General features: G+C 39.1%; 3 protein-coding genes across 9 annotated transcripts in view; all 3 read right to left on the reverse strand.

Moving 5' to 3' along the window:
* LOC137284830 (caspase-7-like) overlaps positions 1-23,942 on the reverse strand; it is a 654,824-nt gene that overhangs the window by 185,356 nt on the left and 445,526 nt on the right. The gene's annotated exons all lie outside the window — the stretch shown is intronic.
* Positions 1,502-17,652, reverse strand: LOC137284812 (caspase-7-like). Of its 6 annotated transcripts, none has more exons than XM_067816800.1 (8): positions 17,507-17,652; positions 16,475-16,527; positions 16,014-16,094; positions 13,936-13,981; positions 6,709-6,983; positions 5,093-5,328; positions 4,232-4,517; positions 1,502-3,416 (listed from the first exon to the last, which is right to left on the reverse strand). In XM_067816800.1, exons 2-8 carry the CDS (start codon positions 16,485-16,487, stop codon positions 3,175-3,177), a joined length of 1,179 nt encoding a protein of 392 aa, XP_067672901.1. In that variant the 5' UTR covers positions 16,488-16,527; positions 17,507-17,652; the 3' UTR covers positions 1,502-3,174. The 6 variants fall into 6 exon arrangements, with proteins under 6 accessions (XP_067672901.1, XP_067672902.1, XP_067672904.1 ...); XM_067816801.1 differs by lacking the exon at positions 17,507-17,652 and adding an exon at positions 16,639-16,951; XM_067816803.1 differs by lacking the exon at positions 17,507-17,652 and adding an exon at positions 16,836-16,927.
* Positions 18,098-23,774, reverse strand: LOC137284319 (caspase-7-like). The gene is made up of 7 exons (XM_067816086.1): positions 23,621-23,774; positions 23,302-23,367; positions 22,994-23,039; positions 22,453-22,727; positions 21,797-22,029; positions 20,423-20,744; positions 18,098-19,083 (listed from the first exon to the last, which is right to left on the reverse strand). Exons 1-7 carry the CDS (start codon positions 23,631-23,633, stop codon positions 18,842-18,844), a joined length of 1,197 nt encoding a protein of 398 aa, XP_067672187.1. The 5' UTR covers positions 23,634-23,774; the 3' UTR covers positions 18,098-18,841.

Below are 23,942 nucleotides of genomic sequence, written 5' to 3' on the forward strand. Positions count from 1 at the left end.
TATATACTGGTATATATATATCTTATCATTTACACTTCACTGAGATTATACTGAATACAAAACCATAAGCTCACTTAGTAATGGCGGGTCAGGGATGTAATGTATCATAGATAGTAGTTTATGTTTGGATAATGTCACCGTTTTGTATCCAAGGCAGCCAGCTTTATGAAAAGGCATCATTGGCCTTGTTATACTCATGGGATTTCATCTTGCAGGGCATATGTAGACATAATCAGTGGTCAAGAAATACTAATGTCTTGACAACAGATTTCCACAGTCATCATACAGTTGTTATACTTTCACGGAGATTGAAGACATGCACCATGTAGAATCATGTTTTGGTAGAGTAGCGTTCATCGACCAAATTCTACAAATGTGTTTGTTAATTTCTACATTGTATGTGCGTGTGTGCGTGTGCAAGTTATTGGTACAGGATATTGTGCCATGTGTTAATATTGGAGTGTTGATACAAATTTCAGCAATTTGTATGTTTGGGATGGGACACAGTTTGAACATTTCTCTTTCTTGGGTGAAATTGTCATTTGTGATGTACTGATGACAATAAATTATATTGAAGTATGACGGTATTTGTTGATTTATGAGATTCGATCATGTGGTGTTTGAACTCCAGTTTTCAAACAACTCAATTTAGAAAAAAATGTTTTAATGTCACTTGTCAACATATGAGATGCTGCCTGCATATGAAATTGTCTGTGCAAGTGTACTGTGAGCCATGGTGTGGAAGAACGGTGTGTGTGTTTGCTCACTACACAGCTTGTCCAGGTTTGATTCCTGACACTGTGACTATTCCACTTCAACACAGCTGGTATTGGTGGGGGATGAAGCACCTGCTGCAAGTATCCCACTTCAACATATCTGCTATTGGTGGGGTTGAAGCACCTGTTGTGACTACTCCACTTCAACATGGCTGCTATTGGTGGGGCTGAAGCATGTACTGTGAGTAAGCCACTTCAATATATCTGCTATTGGTGGGGTTGAAGCATCTATTGTGACTATCCCACTGCAGCACAGCTGCTATCAGTGGGGTTGAAGCAACTGGCTGTGACTTTTCCACTTTAATATAACTTCGGACTCAGGGGATGATGTGAAATGGAGTTTAACCATTGTACTTAAGAGTGTGTCGTTCACATGACAACATGCATGCCTCTGTGTGTGTGGCTGCTTGTACTAGCATAGGCTTAAGCTGGTTTAATGGTGCTAGCCCACTGAGATACCATGCCGCAATTAAGCATGAATACTCCAGTCACATACATCATAGCTGACCAGTTTTGTTGTAACCATAAATGTTGAGCAAAAGGCAGGGACCAACACGCCATATTTGATGTCTTTTGGTATGATGATTGAACTCACAAACTTCTAATGTCGGGGCAGATGCTCTAACCACTACTCCATGGAGACTGTCCTGTACCCGGGGATGAACTCAATTTACCTTAATGGAGGTAAGTGATGAGAAAGCCTTCAGTGAAAAACATGAACCACATCAAGCTTAAGTATGCTTTATTCTGCAAATCATTTTGTAAATGAACAGAATTTTTAAGAGGATGACTGGCATTCCCCAGCACACCTTTACAGATGAAAGTAACACCTATCAATTGTCAGGTAAGTCCATTCACACAAGCATGTTTGTTCATACACAACAAGACCCTATAACATGGCAGCAAACGTGATGAGTTCCTGATCATAAGTCATTGCACAGAAAAGTGACAGATTCAGGATGACAGTGCTAGCTTCAGCTATGACTGCTCGAGTTGTCACTCAATCACAGTCTCTACACTGTTCACCCCTATCTTAGCATCAAAACCTTTTCTAATGATGGTTCAGTTACGGTGCAGATTACATTGTTACACATGATGATAATCGAGGGCACCAATATCGTAAGTGTCAAAGATGCTAAAGTTTACTAAGCAGATCACTGAATTCCTGCCTCACTGAAGCCAATCATTATGGATTGAAACCCAGAGTTCTTTCAAGCATTTCTAAAAAGTGGGTTCAGAGCCCAAAGTTATGTGGGATATTTTGAAAATATTGGGGTCATGTCAAATTGCTGTGACTTTTCAATCATATACTACTTGTTACTAGTATGAATTCACTTCCTCTCTTGAAACTTTCAACCCAGGTGAGCTTAGCAAGAGAAACCACAGACGTACTTGAGTTTTGTTTGAGTTGCCAAGCAAAAACAGACATGATGCATTTCAGATATACATTTATGTATGCACCAACATGACCTGCCTGTTGCTGTATCGTGCACCATGTTAAATATTAGTGAGTCCCTCCTGGATCCGCGGAAATGTTTTGAAGAATACTGCGGCAAATTTAACCAAATTCTGCACCCTACTTTTCAATATTCTGCAAAACATTCTGCGGCTGAAACATTTAGCACGAACAACAAAAACAATATAGAGACCTTCATATAGTTTAATTCTCAAACACAGATATAAAGTTAAGTCGACAGTACACATCACATCTTGAGTGACAAAGCACCCACATCCGTTTCTGTGTTTGAGAAGTAAACACTCGCTGAAAGTTATTTCTCCCCTCTCAATTGTAATTTTGATGCAGACGAACAACTTCCGGTTTCATGCAAACAATTTTATACTTAAAAGACATCTGAAATAATTTCAATTTTCAAAATGATCGATTTAGCTGGATCTGTGACAATGGCACCTTGGGCTCCAAGACACAAAACAGTACATCAAATCATGTGTGTGTTAGCTTGTAAGTGCTTGTTTTATTCAGAACAAATTCAATATTTGATTTTGCCCACGTCTAGCTCAAATATGCATATAAGCTCATTCTAAGTGCAATGTATTTCACCATAGATCATGTCTGGTAATCTTGAATGTTCTGATGTCCAAGGTGTTATGATACTGAACAAACTTCATGAGTAACAACTTCTTATATTTTGTGAGTGCAAGTCGTTTTCAAACCGAAGTTATAATCCTTGCTTGTACAAGATCCTGTATCCAAATGTGAACTCACAAAATAAAGAAGTTGTTACTATGTTAGCCATAACGTTTGCTCAGTATTGTACTTCATTAATTCTAAAATGCCACTCAAAGAAGTCAAAGTTTTATGTCTTGGACATATTGTAGATATGAAGGTAATATTGACATTGAGATATGACGCTCTCTAAACACTCATAGACGTAAATACTTAGGGTGGTGATGTTTTGGATGTAAAGTATACATCCTTAGTGAGCATTGACATAACACAGGGAACTGCTTTCTTTCTATTCATATATCCTTTTGCTCGTGAGTTCATAGCTGCTACTCCGTGACTGACTCGTGCAAGAAGGCTCATAAGTGATACATCTGCAATACCTTCCTTCTGTAGGACTGATGTCAGGTGCTGTATCATCCAAGCTCCATCTGTTTGGTTTCGCCATGCAAAGTATCCTGAAAAGAAAAACAAATACCATTTATTTATTATATTATAATTTATCAGTGCACTTGAAATGTTTAGTGATATTATGTTGTGCAACATTTCCACTAAAACATCTCTGTAATACGTAAAAGGTCTGCAGGTATCAGGCCTAAACTGGTACATTAATGTTTAGGTGTCTAGTTGTCAAAGTCCAAGCTGGTACACTAATCTGTTGTCTATGGATATCTTGGTCTAAGGTGGTACATTGATGTATAGGCCTGGGGTTTTCAAGGTCTAAGGTGGTACATTGATCTATAGGTCTGGGGTTATCAAGGTCTAAGGTGGTACATGGATCTGTGAATTTTGGCTTATGAAGGTTCCAGTATGTACATTGATCTGTAGGTCTGTGGCTATCAAGGTCTAAGGTGTTACATTGGTCTATAGGAATGAAGATTTTTATGGATATCAACTTCTTTATGTGAGAGCACAACATTTCGGAGTTAATGCTTACTCCTTCATCAGGTGCATTAACTCCGAAACGTTGTGCTCTCACATAAAGAAGTTGATATCCATAAAAATCTTCATTCTTATGTATTTTCACTTCTAAATGACATTCAAAGAATTGATTGGTCTATAGGTCTGTGGCTGTGAAGGTCCTTGATGATACAGCAATCTATGAGTCTGGGATTACCAGGGTCCTAGATGGTACAGTGATCAGACTGTAGATAGGTCTGGTATTTATCAAGGCCCTAGCTAGTACATTGATCTATAAGTCTTGGGTCAGTAGCAGCAAAAACTATAACTAAAAACTAAATCCTTACACATGGACGAAACTGCCAGATCTTACCTGGAGGGCAGGCATACATAAGGAGGAAGTCCATGTAAATAGGCGATGGAGAGATGGTGTAGACATACTGAGGAACTGTTTGTCCTGATTCGCTTGTATGTTTGGACCGGGCCAGCCCCTCCCCTTCCTCTGACATTCCTTCATCAAGACGCAAGGTCTGCAGCAGCTCTTCCGGACGTGCATCACTTGTGTCTACACCTGAACCAGCACCTAGAGCCTTTAGCGGAACCTTTGGCTTCAGAACAGTCACATCCGTTCCATCATCTAACTCTCTTCCTCTGCATGCCTGAAAGGGATTGAGGTCTGACCATCAACAAAATGTGTTGTGTGTTTGATTGAAATTGTAACAATGTGGTATTGTACAACCACATGCATGTCAATCCCTTTTCTGTAAAAACAATTTAACAAAAACGTTTCACTTAAGACCACACAGTACACTTCTGTTAAAATGAAGTCAAAGGGACGAATTTAATGATTTTAGTTCGTCACAACTTTTATATAACTGTTAGTACCTTTGCTTTACGTAGTAGTAGTAGTGGTAGTAGTAGTAGTAGTAGTAGTAGTAGTAGTAGTAGTAGTAGTAGTAGTAGTAGTAGTAGTAGTAGTAGTAGTAGTAGTAGTAGTAGTAGTAGCAGTACCTAAAGCAGTTCTTCATGTCAAAACTAATTATTCAAACAGTACCATAAATGCCTGGTTTTATGACCATGATAAAAGCGAATTTATAACCCTAATTTCAACCTCAAAGTCTTGGCATTGACCCATTACATACTACCTGCAGATCTACACCAATACTGGCAAGAAGTATTTCGAACCAATCTGGTTGTCAACCAGTGTGAAGGACGATGCCCCAATGTTCAGCACCTGTATGAAGAAGAGTCTTGGTTTGCCTTCAAGTTCAGGACAGCACTCGTCGCTGAAGATGCCAAGGAGGAAGTTTGTGGGGACTATCGTGCCGTCTACGCCGTACACGAAGTCATGTCGCAGCAAAGCATCATATGGTGGACTTGTGGGCGGAAATGTTTCATTATCACCATGCGACAGCATAGCACAGGCAAAGCAGTCTGCCTGGGTGTGGTCGTATTCGTTGTTGCTGGCGACTGGAGAGGGAGCAGATTTCAGAATTTAAAACACGCCCTGTTGCTGTACAAATGCATGTCTGCAGTGTCCGAAGCATTTTCTAAAGTCATCAAGAGTGGGGATTGTTTGGTCAGTACGTCTGCCGAATATCTATGTTAACATGACCAACACAAACTAATCTTGCAACTTCAAGCACATCTGGCTATTTGTGGAACGGTTTATTTGCCCGATTGATGAAAGAGCATGTGATGGTCGATGTACTAACCGAGGAGGAAATATTGACACATTCATGCAAGCAATATCTCTAAGCTATAATTCATAGACATAACTGAATGGACTCGACTTTCCATTTATTTTTTATATATTATTATTTTAGGATTTTTATACAGTGCACACATCTATGCAACTATTGTATGCTCAAGGCGCTGGTATTTGTTTCCCTAGATCATTGGATGTCCGTCTCAGCGTCACATCGTATTATCATACCCGTGAAGGTCCCGTGGTAGAATAGGCCTTCAGCAACCCATGCTTGCCATAAAAGGCGACTATGCTTGTCGTAAGAGACGATTAACGGGTGGTCAGGCTCACTGACTTGGTTGACACATGTCATCGCTTCCCAATTGCGCAGATCGATGCTTATGGATTGTCTGGTGCAGACTCGATTACTTACAGACCGCCGCCATATAGCTGGAATGTTGCTGTGTGCAACGTAAAAGCAAACTCACTCACTCACTCGTATTATCAATCTGAATTCCCTGGTTAGTATACAACTCTTGCTGCCACTAGGCGCACCGAGTTTTTTGGCTCTCTCATTCTAACGAGGTACTCCACAGCTGGGTAGAGTGGGACACAGTCACAATACGTTGTCCAGGTTTACTGCACATTGCTGAACCTGCAACTGGGTGTTTGCCTGTATTCATGTGGCCACCACCTGGTCATATCACAACGATTCGTGGGTTCTTTCAAGTGCACAGGGTTGTGTACTGTCCACTAGGGGTTGTGACAACACGGAGAGAGTCTGCACGCAAAGTTGACTCCAAGGTTTGACTTTTAATTTGACTTTTAAGGTTGATGCACTGAATATTTTTAAGCCTTCTCTTAGGCGTGTCTTACTTTTGGATGGACCTTCCCTTGTCCTTCTGCATTATTTTCTAAACCATTGCAGATTAACTAATGGCACATCAAAATATGAAAAAATAACAGTTCTTTATATTCTTCAAATAATAAATACACCACGTTAGTAAAAGGACCCTATGAAACATTCAAGATCATGGAGAAAGACGAATACTTATTTGTTGATCATGTGAAAATTAGTTATTTTGTAGTTTTTGTGAATGTACACTGAGTAACCCATGCACTATTTATGAAAAGTAAGGGCATAGAATTCAACACGAACTCACCTTTCTGGAGAAGGTGAACCATTTGATCTCCTGTTAGGTTGTCGCGACGAATGATGTCGAAGCCAAGACTTTCAAACATCTTGTGAAGGTTTTCAGCATCCTTGGTCGATCCATTTCTGTTTCCAAATTTAGTTTTGGGGTCAAACACCTCATTATTGATAATGACTGCAAGTCCCCTTTTGGCGTAAGTGAAGTCATACCTGTTGTTATCGCTCTCGGGTGATGCCGTCTCTTTTCTCACAAGCCTCTTGACTCGTGTTTGTGGCTTGAATGTTCTGCAAAACAAGCACTAGTAGATATTAATGGCGCATTCAAAGAATAACATTGAAAAAGTACGCACAGATGACTACTTATTTGTTATTGCAAATGAGATGTTCCAAATCTGCAAGAACTCTGTGTCCTAAGCATGCTATTTTGAATCTTTGTCAAAACAATGCTGGCGCCAGAGTCGAGAGTCTCTTGTCACACTTTCCCTATTGGAGAGTGTAGCACTAGTAGACATGATGACACCTGTACGGTTGGAGGTTGAACTTGCGGATATACTGACCACAACTATACATTACATAGAATGTTTTGATTTGGTTTGTTGTTAAACACCACATTTAGCAATATTCCAGCTATATGGCGGCGATCTGTTAATAATGGAACCTGGATCACACACCATTATATTGTGATGTTAAAGCTGTAGAACGTAAAACAATTATCAATACTGAGGTCATAAAAGTGAAAACAAGTATCAACTGGTCCCATGAATTGTGTAACATTGACGTTTTAACACTAAACCGAGCTAGTCCAGTCAATCTAAGGCTGAAAATGGGTCAACCTCAAACGAATTGCAAAAGAAATGGTTCTAAGTATTTTAATTAGAGAACATTATCCTCTATCACAGCAGTGGGGAACATTTCCAAATTTTAGCTTTTTATAACACACCCTATCAACATACCTCATATACCGATTTGATATACCAGATTCTGTATAGAAACACGCATTGTTCATAAAATAATTGTATACTGGAGTAGGAATTAAACAGAAAATACTAAATATGTACTTTACATAGGAGTAGGGAATAATTAAGAAGTCCAGAGCCGCTTCGACGGCTCTGAGCCACTGATTCGCTAAAACCAGTCACGTGGCACGATGACGTCACAAACCATCAACTAAATATAGCATCATAGCTACCACCTGTGTCAACAAGGTGTGAACACTTACTTAAATAGATACCACCTGTATCAATAGGGTGTGACGGAGTGAGCCAACAGTGCACTGAATGGATACCACCTGTGTCAATAAGATGTGGACACTTACTTGCACTGAATGGATACCATTTGTGTCAACAAGGTGTGACGGGTGAGCCAACAGTGCACTGAATGGATACCATTTGTGTCAATAAGGTGTGATGGGAGAACCAACAGTGCACTGAATGGATACCACCTGTGTCAATAAGGTGTAACGGGGTGAACCAACAGTGCACTGTATGGATACCACTTATGTTAATAAGGTGTGACGGGTGAACCAGCAGTGCACTGAATGGATACCACCCGTGTCAATAAGGTGTGGTTTATGCAATGTTATGGTCTATTGTATTCACACAATGGATATTTAGACGTCAACGTTGTGCACATGTCTGTGTCAATAAAGTGTGATATACTAGTGACTCAAATGTATGCTTTACGTGAGTCATTGGAATTTCTTTTGAATTTTACAACTGTATTAATGGAGAGAACATGCTACTTTCCATCACTGCGCAACTGCTTCTGACGGTGTCATTGCTGCTACCATTGTGACTGTTTCCACCGCTGTGACTGCTTCTACACCCAACTTCTACTATGGCTGCTTCACTTAAGAGAGCATCGACCTCTGGGATCTCGAATGAAGAAAGAAACAAGAAGATATACAAGCCCCAGGTAGTCAAATTGACGGAAAGAGAACTGATGAGCAAATTGAACGAAAATGGGGAATTTCAGGAGAGCTCCGCGAGATGTAAGGTCAGCGACTTGCCGAAAAACCACCTGCTTAAAATCGAGTCTGTCAGTGTGGTCAAAATTCTGGATGAAAGTCTGACGAAACTGATTCTCTCGCTGGTAAAAACTGACAAGGGAAAGTGCTACGAGATATTGTTGAATGACCAGTACACAGAAGCAGTGGAGGAGTCTACGCACTTGATGTATGCCGGGCAGGGAAAGTCCAAAAACAACCGCATGTACAACAAGTTGCATTTCTTTTGCTGTTGCCAGGATGGGTCTCAGGAGGAAGATGAAACTGAAGAGGCCTAGCTGTAGGTAAGTTGTTTTCAAACTTGATGTAAATTACAAAAGGAAATCGTACAAATTTCCACTCACTATAGGTATGTAATAGTTATAGGGTTTATCCTCAAATTAGAATTTAACTTGTGAACACCTTTTAACGCATAGAAAACAGAATTAGTTAATTAAGTCATTATGATAAATAAATCATAGATATAATTTCTTTGCTCAATAAGTCAGACTCAGTGGTGTAGATGTAGAGTGTCCGCTCTGAGTCCAGGAGGTCATGGGTTCGAATCCCGACCACATCATACCAAAAGACGTTAAAAAGCTAAACAGAGGGCAGGACATTGGATTATCCAACAATCTGTACAATCTTACAGTTTTTCACTCGGTCCCCATAAGTGTCAGATTGTGTACCCAAAGCTAAAGTCGTGATTGAAACATATTTTGTGAGGCACATGTGGAAGAGTAGCATGTAAAGGAGAACCTTCTAATATATCCCTTGTACTGAAGTCTGAGGAGTTTGAATACGCGTCCGATACTACATTAGCTGTATACAAATACATACATGTGTATGTGGGTGTCAGCCGTAAGTTTGGATGAGTTAAATATATGAAAAGTAAACAGTTTTGTCCAATAATAGTCTTCTATTTGATTTTATGTACAAAGAACAGTCTCTTTCATAATAACAATAAGGTTTTCCTGAGATTTGTTTTCTACTTGAATAATCTACAGATCTTGATCTTGGATTATAAATTATTATTATTTGGTTGATTGTATTAATTCTATTGATTATATTTTCCTTGTCAAAGTTATGATTACTTTGATGAAATGTTTGACAATATGGAAAACCAATGCACAACAGCTAGGTATATTCTATACTATATTGTGAAAAATATTTCATTTCAGGTCTTGTGCAGGACAAGATCTTGACTCAGAAGCACCAATCAGCTGATACAGAAACTTTCATCAACAATCGCACCTACTTAGACAACTTGCTTATCAAGCTATTACAAATGGAACATTATAATAATTATTGGTATTACTAATCTTTGCTCCTATGTTAAGAATTATTAATCTTTGCTCCTATGTTAAGAATATCCACTACCTCAGCAAAACGATATATGTGCTTATTCCCATGGGAACCAGCAGAGAATCACAAAGGTGCGAATATCTGGACTGTCTAAATCCATGAAAAACACTGTTTCAAGTGCTATAGAACGGATCCATCTCCTGAGTCAACGCACTTGTTGTTGTTTTTTCATCATGACATGACTTCATATGAACTCTATGCTTCAACCACTGTGTAATGCATACGTGTATTACAAATGAAACAGTATTACTATTATTGTTATTATTAATCTATGTATCTACATTAACCAAGTGATTCTATTAAATATTCATTGCTACTCAGTCTTTGACTTTTGTTTCATTAAATTGTAATGTTCTTATCCCATATGTACCAGCACAGAGACACAACATGTAGCGACTACATGTCTCAGTCACACATGGGAGTTTAGGAGAAGGCTGGGAAAATGAGAACCTAAGCTCGTGTTTATACGTGCAAGGGAATCATTTAACACAACATCATGGAATTATGACAGAATAAACACAAGGTAATATTTTGCAACCTACCTTTACACGTATTCGTACTCCGTCCGGAAATTAGTTATGAGGAACAGTGTCTTTGCCACTAAACACTTCTCACATAACATTTTCATATCCCACACAGAAAGAAGGAGAATGTTCTGTGTTGACGAGTTTGAAATAGATAGAGTTTCATTCACTCTATCTAATGAAAATAGTGTGTTATCCACGGTTCGTTGAAGTGGACAACAATATGGTAAATCCTTGTGTCTCCTTTGGTAGATTTTTAATTCGTCCAGATAATTAACAAGATGTCCGCTAAACAAGAAGAAATCCCTTGATTTAGATGTAACTCGCCTTGTAGTAAAATTTCAAAATTTCCTGTGTTGTCAATGTATGTAATCTCTGCTAGATCTGCCATTCTCCCTCCCTAGAATTCAGAAATAAAAAACTTTGGGAAAGTACAATATTCTTTATATCATATAGGGCTAATGTAAATGCATTTAAAACAGAAATCCAGTGTTTGTTGCTTTCAGATCACGACCCCTCTCAAATGTCTTGCCGAACACATACACACAGAGAAGGTGTTTGTTTTTGCTGCTTTCAGCTCGCTGACCCCTTTCAGACCTCCAAGCCAGGCTGCCAATGTCTCACATGTGGTGTTCAGGTTTTGGAAATAAATATACTCTTCATTTTTAAAAAGGCAACATCTATGCAGGTCACACACATATGAAGTCATGTCATGATGAAAAAACAACAAGTGCGTTGACTCAGGAGATGGATCCGTTCTATAGCACTTGAAACAGTGTTTTTCATGGATTTAGACAGTCCAGATATTCGCACCTTTGTGATTCTCTGCTGGTTCCCATGGGAATAAGCACATATATCGTTTTGCTGAGGTAGTGGATATTCTTAACATAGGAGCAAAGATTAATAATTCTTAACATAGGAGCAAAGATTAGTAATACCAATAATTATTATAATGTTCCATTTGTAATAGCTTGATAAGCAAGTTGTCTAAGTAGGTGCGATTGTTGATGAAAGTTTCTGTATCAGCTGATTGGTGCTTCTGAGTCAAGATCTTGTCCTGCACAAGACCTGAAATGAAATATTTTTCACAATATAGTATAGAATATACCTAGCTGTTGTGCATTGGTTTTCCATATTGTCAAACATTTCATCAAAGTAATCATAACTTTGACAAGGAAAATATAATCAATAGAATTAATACAATCAACCAAATAATAATAATTTATAATCCAAGATCAAGATCTGTAGATTATTCAAGTAGAAAACGAATCTCAGGAAAACCTTAATGTTATTATGAAAGAGACTGTTCTTTGTACATAAAATCAAATAGAAGACTATTATTGGACAAAACTGTTTACTTTTCATATATTTAACTCATCCAAACTTACGGCTGACACCCACATACACATGTATGTATTTGTATACAGCTAATGTAGTATCGGACGCGTATTCAAACTCCTCAGACTTCAGTACAAGGGATATATTAGAAGGTTCTCCTTTACATGCTACTCTTCCACATGTGCCTCACAAAATATGTTTCAATCACGACTTTAGCTTTGGGTACACAATCTGACACTTATGGGGACCGAGTGAAAAACTGTAAGATTGTACAGATTGTTGGATAATCCAATGTCCTGCCCTCTGTTTAGCTTTTTAACGTCTTTTGGTATGATGTGGTCGGGATTCGAACCCATGACCTCCTGGACTCAGAGCGGACACTCTACACCTACACCACTGAGTCTGACTTATTGAGCAAAGAAATTATATCTATGATTTATTTATCATAATGACTTAATTAACTAATTCTGTTTTCTATGCGTTAAAAGGTGTTCACAAGTTAAATTCTAATTTGAGGATAAACCCTATAACTATTACATACCTATAGTGAGTGGAAATTTGTACGATTTCTTTTTGTAATTTACATCAAGTTTGAAAAAAACTTACCTACAGCTAGGCCTCTTCAGTGTCATCTTCCTCCTGAGACCCATCCTGGCAACAGCAAAAGAAATGCAACTTGTTGTACATGCGGTTGTTTTTGGACTTTCCCTGCCCGGCATACATCAAGTGCGTAGACTCCTCCACTGCTTCTGTGTACTGGTCATTCAACAATATCTCGTAGCACTTTCCCTTGTCAGTTTTTACCAGCGAGAGAATCAGTTTCGTCAGACTTTCATCCAGAATTTTGACCACACTGACAGACTCGATTTTAAGCAGGTGGTTTTTCGGCAAGTCGCTGACCTTACATCTCGCGGAGCTCTCCTGAAATTCCCCATTTTCGTTCAATTTGCTCATCAGTTCTCTTTCCGTCAATTTGACTACCTGGGGCTTGTATATCTTCTTGTTTCTTTCTTCATTCGAGATCCCAGAGGTCGATGCTCTCTTAAGTGAAGCAGCCATAGTAGAAGTTGGGTGTAGAAGCAGTCACAGCGGTGGAAACAGTCACAATGGTAGCAGCAATGACACCGTCAGAAGCAGTTGCGCAGTGATGGAAAGTAGCATGTTCTCTCCATTAATACAGTTGTAAAATTCAAAAGAAATTCCAATGACTCACGTAAAGCATACATTTGAGTCACTAGTATATCACACTTTATTGACACAGACATGTGCACAACGTTGACGTCTAAATATCCATTGTGTGAATACAATAGACCATAACATTGCATAAACCACACCTTATTGACACGGGTGGTATCCATTCAGTGCACTGCTGGTTCACCCGTCACACCTTATTAACATAAGTGGTATCCATACAGTGCACTGTTGGTTCACCCCGTTACACCTTATTGACACAGGTGGTATCCATTCAGTGCACTGTTGGTTCTCCCATCACACCTTATTGACACAAATGGTATCCATTCAGTGCACTGTTGGCTCACCCGTCACACCTTGTTGACACAAATGGTATCCATTCAGTGCAAGTAAGTGTCCACACCTTATTGCTCACTCCGTCACACCCTATTGATACAGGTGGTATCTATTTAAGTAAGTGTTCACACCTTGTTGACACAGGTGGTAGCTATTAATGATGCTATATTTAGTTGATGGTTTGTGACGTCATCGTGCCACGTGACTGGTTTTAGCCAATCAGTGGCTCAGAGCCGTCGAAGCGGCTCTGGACTTCTTAATTATTCCCTACTCATAGGAGGGTTATATAGTAATTAGACACACTAGGGCAGGGTCTGGCAAAAATATGATCAGCGTGAACATAGGTACTAAAGTGCAACACAATCCCCTATCCTAAAAAGTTGTCACAAAGGACCCGTCTCTTGCAGGTTACCGGGCTTTAGATATGTAAATATGCATAATTGTGTAAACGGCAAGTGACATGAAGATCAGAATTATGCTTACAGATACATTGACTTACTCTTTAATTTTGTTGTAATACTTTTCAAACGATGGCACGCCATTGGCTGAAATAATAAGGAACACATATTTTGAAAAACAATAATTTTCTTCCTAGTAATGTTACCATTCTTCATGGCAGTTGCTATCAAGCAATATACCAGTAGTATTAAGCTGGGCCCACTTGCACAAAACGGTCTTAGAGCTACAATTATTGTAAATCCTTAAGATCGCGATGTTAGACTTCGGCTACAATCGCCATCCACTTGCACAAAGCGATTGCAGGCTAAGATCATTGTAAGTTACCACCAAAACTTACAATTGGACGGAACCAATTGTAAGGAGGTAAGATCTCCACATATATTTCTTTTCGGTCAATGATTTTGTCTTAGTTTATCATTAAAATAATCTACAGTTGGATAACGTACACAATAATGTTCTTTTTCTTCTAATTCTAAAATATAAAATTAAATCTGACTAGTAACAAGAGTTTTAATCTATGCATTTTACATATAATACAGGTATTCTTCAAACAGGAAAAATACACTTTCTGAGTTATGTGAAATTTGCGTAAAAAGAGCTTTTAACAACAACAACAACATAACAATATTTATCAACAAAATAGCGTATAGTAATTAACATACTGTAACTACTGTACTGTGGATAAGCGTTTAACAACACAGACAGCACACACAGAATAATAATATCGTAATATACTAACCATATTCCCCTGTCATGCATTTTTCACAACACTCCCACAGTCATGTCACCCTTTCATATCTTTACAAATCTAATGCCTGTGGGATATGTTTGGGATTTTACTCCAAATAACACCGACCAGATGCCAAAGTATGTTTCACTGACAGCCACTGACAAATCATGGTACATTTAGGTGTTATAAGAAACTTTTATTTGTTTGTTATCTATTAATTTCTATGATTAATAGGTCAATAACTCAAGACCCAAAGTTGTTAATGTATTTGTTTGAATTTCAATATTTTCATAAAACATGATAAAACTATCACATCCTTAGTTCATATATCAAATTAGAATGTAGAATAACTAGAGAATACGCCACGAGGTAAGAGTGGTTATTGTATCATTTCCCTCTTCCATGTTATCAGTTCCTTCTTCCATGTTATGTCATTTTCTTCAAAGATTTTTGTGGGTTTTTTTGGTTCTTATTTGTTTTTGTTTGTTTTTCATGACGATTCTGCAAGGTGCCATTAAGGAAGGAATGTCAGTTGTGTGCAGTAACCAGTTCCATGTTTTAATTGCTCTGCATGCTATGCGCACTTGCAGACAACTGTAGACCTGTAGGCAGTCGAGTTTAAGAAATTTCTACCTCGAACGTTGAAGAGTTCGATATTACTTAAGATCGCGGTCTTAAATCCATGCTATCGTAAGATCGTCTTTCTGCAAGTGGATTAGGGAAATTGTATGGTGATTGTAAAGTTGATTGTAGGGGCCGAAGATTGATTGTAACGAAGATTGCTCTGTTCAAGTGGGCCCTGAAGTACATCTGCCAAGTGAGGAGACGTATCAGGCCAAGAGACAATTTATTCTGAGGAAGACAACAGGCCGTAAATACAGTTACAAAACAAGCTTATCTACGAAAGTTTATATTGATATCTGAGAGATCCGTTATCATTTTGTATTTTGTAACACTGTACAAATTGCATATTGATTTAATTGACAGTTTGTAAATTCTGATTTCCTCAAGTTTTTATATAATCGAGATATAGGATAGATTATGAAGCTGCTCAGGGATGAATATTTGACGGTGTAAAAGCTTCCCCAACAAACAATCACCCCAGTGTAATTACAACGAGTGCACAAAATTTGATGCATTCAACAATCTGTGATCGATCTGAGGGGCGGTGTGGTAGCTTGACGATAACGTCTGTCCCGTCGAAGGTCCGGGTTCTATTTCCCTCATGGATACATGGTATGATATTGCAGGGATATTGATAAAAGTCACGTTAAAACCAAAATCAATCACTGATGTTAATAAATAGTCTAGGTAAGCCACACCGCTGCATGGTCGTCCACCACTACAGAAATCATAAGTTCATACCTTCCTCAGTTGCAAATTCTTACCGTCTTGTGAGTCGGTGAGAGAAACCCATTTATATAGAGCCTCGACTTTCGACCCCTCTGGAGCCTCGTCTCTTGAATACGCTGTCATAAGGAAACAGTCTCTACTTATAACTCTCAGCTGAGATGGTTTTAGGAGCACAATGCAGCAGTCATGTCGTTGTATTAATACGTACTTACACCTCACATAAATTAACACATCCCTCGAAGAGGACACTACACAGCGTCCAAGGGAACATGACTACAGTAGATAAGGCGTTGTTTATATATTTTGAGTAATCTGTTCTTACTGGAAGATATTTGTTCTGTAAACATGCTAGATGAACACAACCAATTTGATGTTTGTTGTGGGATCGTTACATTAAGTTAATCGAATTCAAATACTAGCATATAGACGATACTTCAACATTTAGTTTCACTAATGCAAGTAGGCCTATCCAACTTATATCGCAAACAACACTCACCAGGCGAGTCCATACCGGCCTACCACCGAATGTTGTAACTTGATATCTGACTTCTGAAACAAATGTATACATTGAACAGGTCACTTACATGACTAGACACGCGGCAAGTAAAGTATTATTATCTGCTTAAATATATGACATTAGGTACCTGCAACAGTGTTTACCTGCCTTTACAGTGTGCACTTCATGCTCCAATCGAACCGTCCGTGAATCTGCTGACAGATTATTATTAGACAACTAAACGCCCTCCCGCACTGCACAGTACAAACGAATGACCGGTCAAACAGATTTAAGAAGTGGTGATATAAAACATTTGAGTTCACATACAAGACACGGTATCGGTTTTACAAAACTGTCATACATTCCTTAGAAACATATGGTCCTTGAACCGGAACTTTGAGTCTCGATAAGACGTGCTTATGTTAGCCATGTATCTGTCTCGCCACAGCGAATGAAAACTAGGTCAAACATGCCTTTAAATAGACCTGACTGTCAAAACTTCCTCGTTAATGATTTCTTACATCAGTGTTGTATCGTTCTAGTGAGTTAAATGACTGTAAATAGATATCATCACACTAAAGTCGTCTAAAGAGCTCTGAGCGACTCACATACGTGGTAATGTATCTAAAATGACACGCATATCGTCCAAGCTCCGGGTATATATCAAATATCACCCTAGATCTACACGTCCTCTACACTTTTCTTTTCAGGAACCTGAGATAGTATTCCTGTGGTAATGTAACAAATGGGGAGGAAATATTGAGCTGGAATCCCTAGAACTGCTAATGCCCATTTTATGTCCTGTTTCAGAATGGATTGACATTTGTCAGTTGCTGTGTAATCTGTAATACTCACAACATCAAGTTAACATTGTAATTCGTCATTGTAATCTCTTGTTTCCTATGAGCTCACGTGACACACCTACCTTGAGCTAACGACGGGTGTCAAAATCGCCATATATTATAATTATGAGTGCGTATGCCGACATGTACTCAGTGCAGTTTGAATACAAAAACACTGAACCACACTTACATGGCTTTGTTTCCAGGATTTGTCTCTCCATAGTTTTGCACATTTGCGACATTCGACACTTCGCTTCGACGTGAGTAAAATACACATGCAGTTGTGCCGCTGACAAAGGGCCTATCAGTCAAACACTTGTAAATGACAGCACCCATAACCTTGACCTTAGTTTTTTTAAGCCGGATTGAACTGAATACGCAATGAACAAATAGAGCGATATCAAAGACCTGAAGTTGCACATAATCTGTAAAAGGTCGCAGCGAATTTTCTTTTCTATGCTCAACACCGGTGTAATGACTTCAGTTTAGGACCTTCATTTGTCTGTTTGTTGTTTAACGACGCACTAGCTCGCTGGACTTTCAAACGAGTGACGTTAAACAGCACGATAACGGGTGTAAGGGTGACTGTGAGGTAGGCAGCGTTTGGAAACAACGTCTGATCACTACCTCTTATCACACCTTACAACCCTTATGCCGAGCTATTAAGGTGAACATTGATTTAATTAAAGTGATAGAGTATCTGGCCGGAGTGCTGTCAAATGAAGCACCAGAGCACCTACTGCATGTAACATACGGCTGGAAACCGTTAAAAGGTTACGACTGGCGGGTGACTTGCTTTATTCGTGTCAACATATCCCATTTGTGAGGGTCATGATGTGATCTCTGCATTCCTTGGATCTCACTTATATATTATATATAAATAACAGGAAAAGTTTGCTTCCCTCAAAACCAAATCCGATCATATGTTATCCAAAACAAGGTGGCATAACATGCAACTTTTTCAGAAATCCCTCAACTGGACAAAAGGAACATACACTATCATTAATGCTCAATGCTTCCAGTAAATGAAGAACATAGTCTCAGTGTTTGACACATACAAGTCAGTTAACAAGCAGATTCTCCATCTGGATGAAGTACTTACATTTCATCTACATACTTAGTTTTACATGTTCAGTAAATAAATGAGTGAACATTAAAAATCCTTATTCCATCAAGAAATGTTAAAAGTATCCATATATCACAAAAGAATCAATAAATTATCAGGATTAATTCTTTCCTTATCTGACAACAAGTATAATGTTAGTCATGATGCCTTGATACATCACATTCCACATCAGTTCTATAACAATTGCATTACAATCAGAGACACGGAGGAGTACTTTTCGCTAAGTTATGTTGAAAAGGTTTAACCTACGAACATGCTTGATAAGGGCGTTAGCATCTTCACCGAAACGTCGCACCCCTTGCAATAAGATGCTGTCTCTCCATCAAAGTAGTTCTTGTTCACCAACGGCTTCTAATGACTCCAAGAAGACACTGAGATTGAACAATGTGCGTAGCTAATTTAATGTGGTGAACCTTTGTCTCTAAAGTAAACATCCTTCGTGAGCATTGACATAACACAAGGAACTGCCTTCTTTTTATCAAAGGGTTCATAAGCATCGGATTCGCATTTCGTCATTCTTTGACTAGCTGCTAGAAGAAGTCTCATAAGCGGCACCTCGGCGACTCCCTCCTCCTTCAGCACAGTTGTCAAGCTCTGGACCATCCATGCCCCGGAGTGTGTGTTTCGCCATGCAAAGCACCCTGCAAAAGTCAAAACATTGATTACACAACAGTTTCGTTTCCTGCTGATATTACAATAACCAGTCCAGAAATTCGAGAGCAATTCATCCAACTAGATGAGTAAAAATATTAATCATTATGTTATTTGACACGTCTAAGCTCTTGTATACTGCAACACTGAAATGTTTGGTGGTCTGGTAGGCATGAAGAGAAAACATCTAAAGGTATATCAGTGACCAAAATCTAGTATTATGCAAGTCCCTCTTGAATTGTGCGGTTTGTTTCATGTTTCTAGTTCAGAGGGATAATTTGGCGGGCCGGGTCCTTTCTTCAAGTAGATGCCAGTACTCCTTCAAGAACGATCTGATAATCCTAATTACGCACGGGAAATACAAGAGGAATAAATCCCATCACTGAGATCTCTGTTCCAGGCCAGGCGTTTCTCAGCTAAAAGAGGGGCGGTGGAGTGGCCCAGTGATTACAGCGTCAGCTCGTAACACCCCGGGTTCGATTCAACACATGTGTACAATGTGTGAAGCCCTTTTCTGGTGTCCCCGACCGTGATATTTATGGAATATTGCTACAAGCGGCATCAAACGAAACTCACTCGGTTATGAGAGGAATTGTTGCTGTAACTGATTTCCCCTTCGAGGCACTGTATTTCTAGTTCTAGCAATTTTCTTTTATCTTGTTGCAAAAATAGTATATCTTGCTATAATTTCTAAACTAATGTGTTCAGCGTATCACGATGGGGGAACGACAGTACTTTCTGCAGCTTGTCATCTTTATAAATGATAGCTTTATAAATGGACCGATGTTCTAATCCAAGCTCACCCGATGTACATGTATCACTGTGACTTGAGTCTAACTTCAGACATCCTTAAACCATTGTGCACGGCAGAGAGAGAAAAATGTGGGACATGTAATGCAATCACACACATTCTAGTGCCCATTCTTTTAGAGACGATGGAAAAGGTTCTTGTAATTTTGTTCATGCGCAAAGATCTTGGAAGATGTCTGCTCCTGTGTCAGCACTTTACTACCCCTAGCCCTAGCCGATGTTTCTGCAAATGGTTATTTGAAGCCATACAAATATATATAGGTGGAAATCAGAGTTACAATAGTATATGCATCTCTGGAAATATAAATAATTCTTGTCTTCATATTTGTAAACAATGCTATATAATGCCTATTCAAGACACCCCCGCCATAGTATGTTAAGGATTTTACTTTGGCGTCTGTAGCCCAGTGTTCATGAGAGAGAATTCTCCACCTATGGTTGATATTAAAAAGCATAGCTCATTATTACCTGGATGTAAAGCGAATATAAAGGACAGATGACCAGCAGCCAAGGACTTACCAGGAGGAGAAGCATACATAAGGAGGAAGTCCTTGTAGATTGGCGATGGCGAGATGGTTATGAGATATGGGGGAACCGTTTGCTCAGGGTGTCCTCTATCTTCACCATAGCCTTCGCTTTCCTTGTCCCAAAAATGTACCTTTTCTTCCTCAAGTGTGAACATTTGTGCTTGTCCTGACTGTGGATCTGTATCTCCAACTCGAAGACTTTTTTCAAGAACAGCATCGGTTGGAAGTTTACCTGAACTAACAAGCCCTGACTGGCTCTTTCGCTTAAGAACCGTTATATCTGTTCCTTCATCTAAAGCCATTCCGCGACATGCCTGAAAACGATGCGTCTTTTCAGGAAATATTCCACTGAGCCAGAGATCAAAGTTTATTGACTTTGCCTAGTCCTTACCTTTATTGCATGCCACTCGGAAGAAGTGGATATGGCATTGCCTGATAGATCTATGCCATTAACAATAGTACTGCTACAGAAAACACATTTACATTCAGGCTACAGCTGTAAAATACTGTGCTCCAAACAAAACAGTGTTGGCAAGACATAAATTAAGTACAGCAAGGAATGTTAAAATGTATTTCCTCTTGCGTATTGCAAAGGGATGGAATACACCTCTATCATCCTAATCAGTGTACACCTTAGTGTCACCCATTTGACACTGGAATAGGTTGGGGTGGGTGAATTTGATGATTTCGAATAATGTTCCCTTAAAAAGTAAAGTATTAGTTTATAAACATGTCTAGGTTGATTAAACATCACGGGCTAATCGTTTCATTGTTTATTGACTGTTTGCTGCTGTAGATATGGTACTGCAATGCCGCGTGTTGATTTCTTGTATCATTGTTTTCTTGTCCACCCGACTTGACGTCTATACACTGTCCACCCGACTTGACGTCTATACACTGTCCACCCGACGTGACGTCTATACACTGTCCACCCGACCTGACGTCTATACACTGTCCACCCGACCTGACGTCTATACACCTACCATCTGAGAAATGTCTTTGCTAGGAATGCCCTCTCTCATTAATACCATCTTCAGGCTTTGCGTAATGTACAACAATAACGTAGTTTAATTCTTTGTCCTGCATCTGGAGTAATTATAAGAAGACGCTTCAAATCGAGGACAGCAGTCATTTTACATCAGCAAGGGATAAACCAAACCAATTTATGAAACTGAGACAAAACTCAATTTCTAAACTTCTACTAAAAGCAGTGATCATAAACACATCAGGGAGAGGAATGTGTTCGTGAATATCAGTCAAAGAGGTCATATTTGACGTATTAATAAGCTCTAAGTCTACGCAAAAAACGAGCATGTAGGACCAAATGGTTTGTCTGTATTAAAAAACATATTCGAGAGTTCAGCACCTGTATGAAGAAGAGCCTTGGCTTTCCTTCAAGTTCTGGGCAGCACTCGTCGTTGAAGATGCCAAGGAGGAAACGTGTTGGGACTACCAAGCCGTCCACGCCGTAGACGATGTCGTGTCGCAGCATATCATTGGTTGTCTTTTGGGGCTGAAACGTTTCATTATCGCCATGCGACAGGATAGCACATGCAAAGCAGTCTGCCTGGGCGTGGTCGTATTCGTTGTTGCTGGCGACTGAAGGTGAATGGTGAAGGCTATTATCAGAATATTGCAATCACTGGGATAATTTTAATTATTTATCAAAACCTTTGCACCAGATTAATTTTTTACGGATTTTATGTAAAATATAAAGGTTTGTTGATCGAAAGATAACTAAAATTCAAATAGTATTATTTTCCTCAAAATGTTCAGCAGGTAACAGAAAAGATGTCGCTAATGTTTCCAAAAATACCGATGCTAAGGATATATACACATACAGTAAGAATGGTGCTTAGCTTTTCCAAGAAGTAAAAAATGAGCATTTTACAAAAGAATTAAAGGAGTGGCTCTACCTAGGAACAATTAAGTACAGCCAATCATTGCTAGTACATACAGTTCATATCTACTCTACATTGTCCTAAATGGCACTGATGAATGGTCATATCTCCTAATATTTACCTTTCTGCAGAATGTGAACCATTTCTTCTCCCTTCAGATTTTCGTGGAGAACGACCTTGAATCCCAGGCGACGGAACATGCCCGTAAGATTTGAGGCATCAACGCCCGATCCCTCTCTATCTGATAATTTAGATTCGGGATCGAAGTTCTCATTGTTAATAATGACCGCCAGTCCCCTCTTAGGATAGCTGAAGTCGTACTCGTCACTGCCATCCTGGGGTTTACCAGTCTTCACTTCCGGTAGTTTCTCTGCTCGCTTTCTTGGTTTAAATACCCTGTCCATGCAAGAGACGTAATTTGTCATTTTTATAAACAGGTTTCCCCATCTACGCTAATAGAGATACTTTGTAACAGCATGCGGTCGCTCGATAGCAAACAGGAATGGCTATAGATTTTATTTATTGAGAAAGCGAGCGAGTGAGTTTAGTTTTAACAATAATTACAACACATTTACTACAGAGGAAATGGAATATATTGAATAAACTACAACTAGTGCCAACTATTTTCCTGGGATTATCGTTTAAATGTTCGAGAAACTTACTGTTTTATTTTCCTCATGTATTTTGTAAATGATGGCGAGTCTGTTTCTGAAAATGATAAAGAGATTATTAGACAGACACTGTATCACGGACAGCGTGTATAGGAAAGAGTCGAGACAACAATAACAACAACAGCAATATCTAGAACAGACGGGCATTTAAAAATGTAATGTAATTGTTAAGAAGAAATATTGTCTATTATGCACTATGGACTCTCGAAACAATGATGTTTGGCTGTGTAAGGGTATCATGATGACGCGTGACTTAGAACGCATGCCAGCACCTATCTACCACTAGAAACAGTACTAACCGTCCCTTGAGTCGGCGAGAGAAACCCACTCATCGAGAGTCTCACGACTGGAGACTTTAGGAGACGCTGTGAAAAGGAAAGTACGTTTTGTATCATTTTCGTGAGAACTCAAAACGACATTAATGTTCGGAAAATTTAAGACAAATTGCGTTACCTGTAGAATGCTAATACAACCACTTTCCCCGCATGCACTTGTATTTTTCCAAGTTCAATGTGGTTACAGTAAACAGAAAATATGAATGAACGATACCACACAAAGTGAAACCTTCCCGTGACATCAACACTACTGACACAACTGTATATTTCATAACACACCCACCTGGCGATTCCATTGCTCGACTGGTTAACTGACGGATACTCCTGTAACAAATTCGTTCTTATATAGATTGACCGATTTAGTTACTGAAATATGTTTCAGGGTAGAGTTCCTTGCAGTTTAGGTACGTGCATGCCACAAGCTGTTGAAATTGTCTCCCTTTGCTACGAGGGGCCCTTCCGTGTTTCGCTTTCAAGTAAAGGAATGTTCAGCTTTTTGAGCCGACGTCTGGTCGATTACTAGAAATTCTGTGTACTATCTAAAATGTAATTAACAGTTTGAACATGACAGGTGCCCGGAAATTTGCATATGGCCATACCTCCCA

The sequence above is a fragment of the Haliotis asinina genome, chromosome 5 (genome assembly GCF_037392515.1).
Source record: "Haliotis asinina isolate JCU_RB_2024 chromosome 5, JCU_Hal_asi_v2, whole genome shotgun sequence".
Classification (NCBI taxonomy): domain Eukaryota; kingdom Metazoa; phylum Mollusca; class Gastropoda; order Lepetellida; family Haliotidae; genus Haliotis; species Haliotis asinina.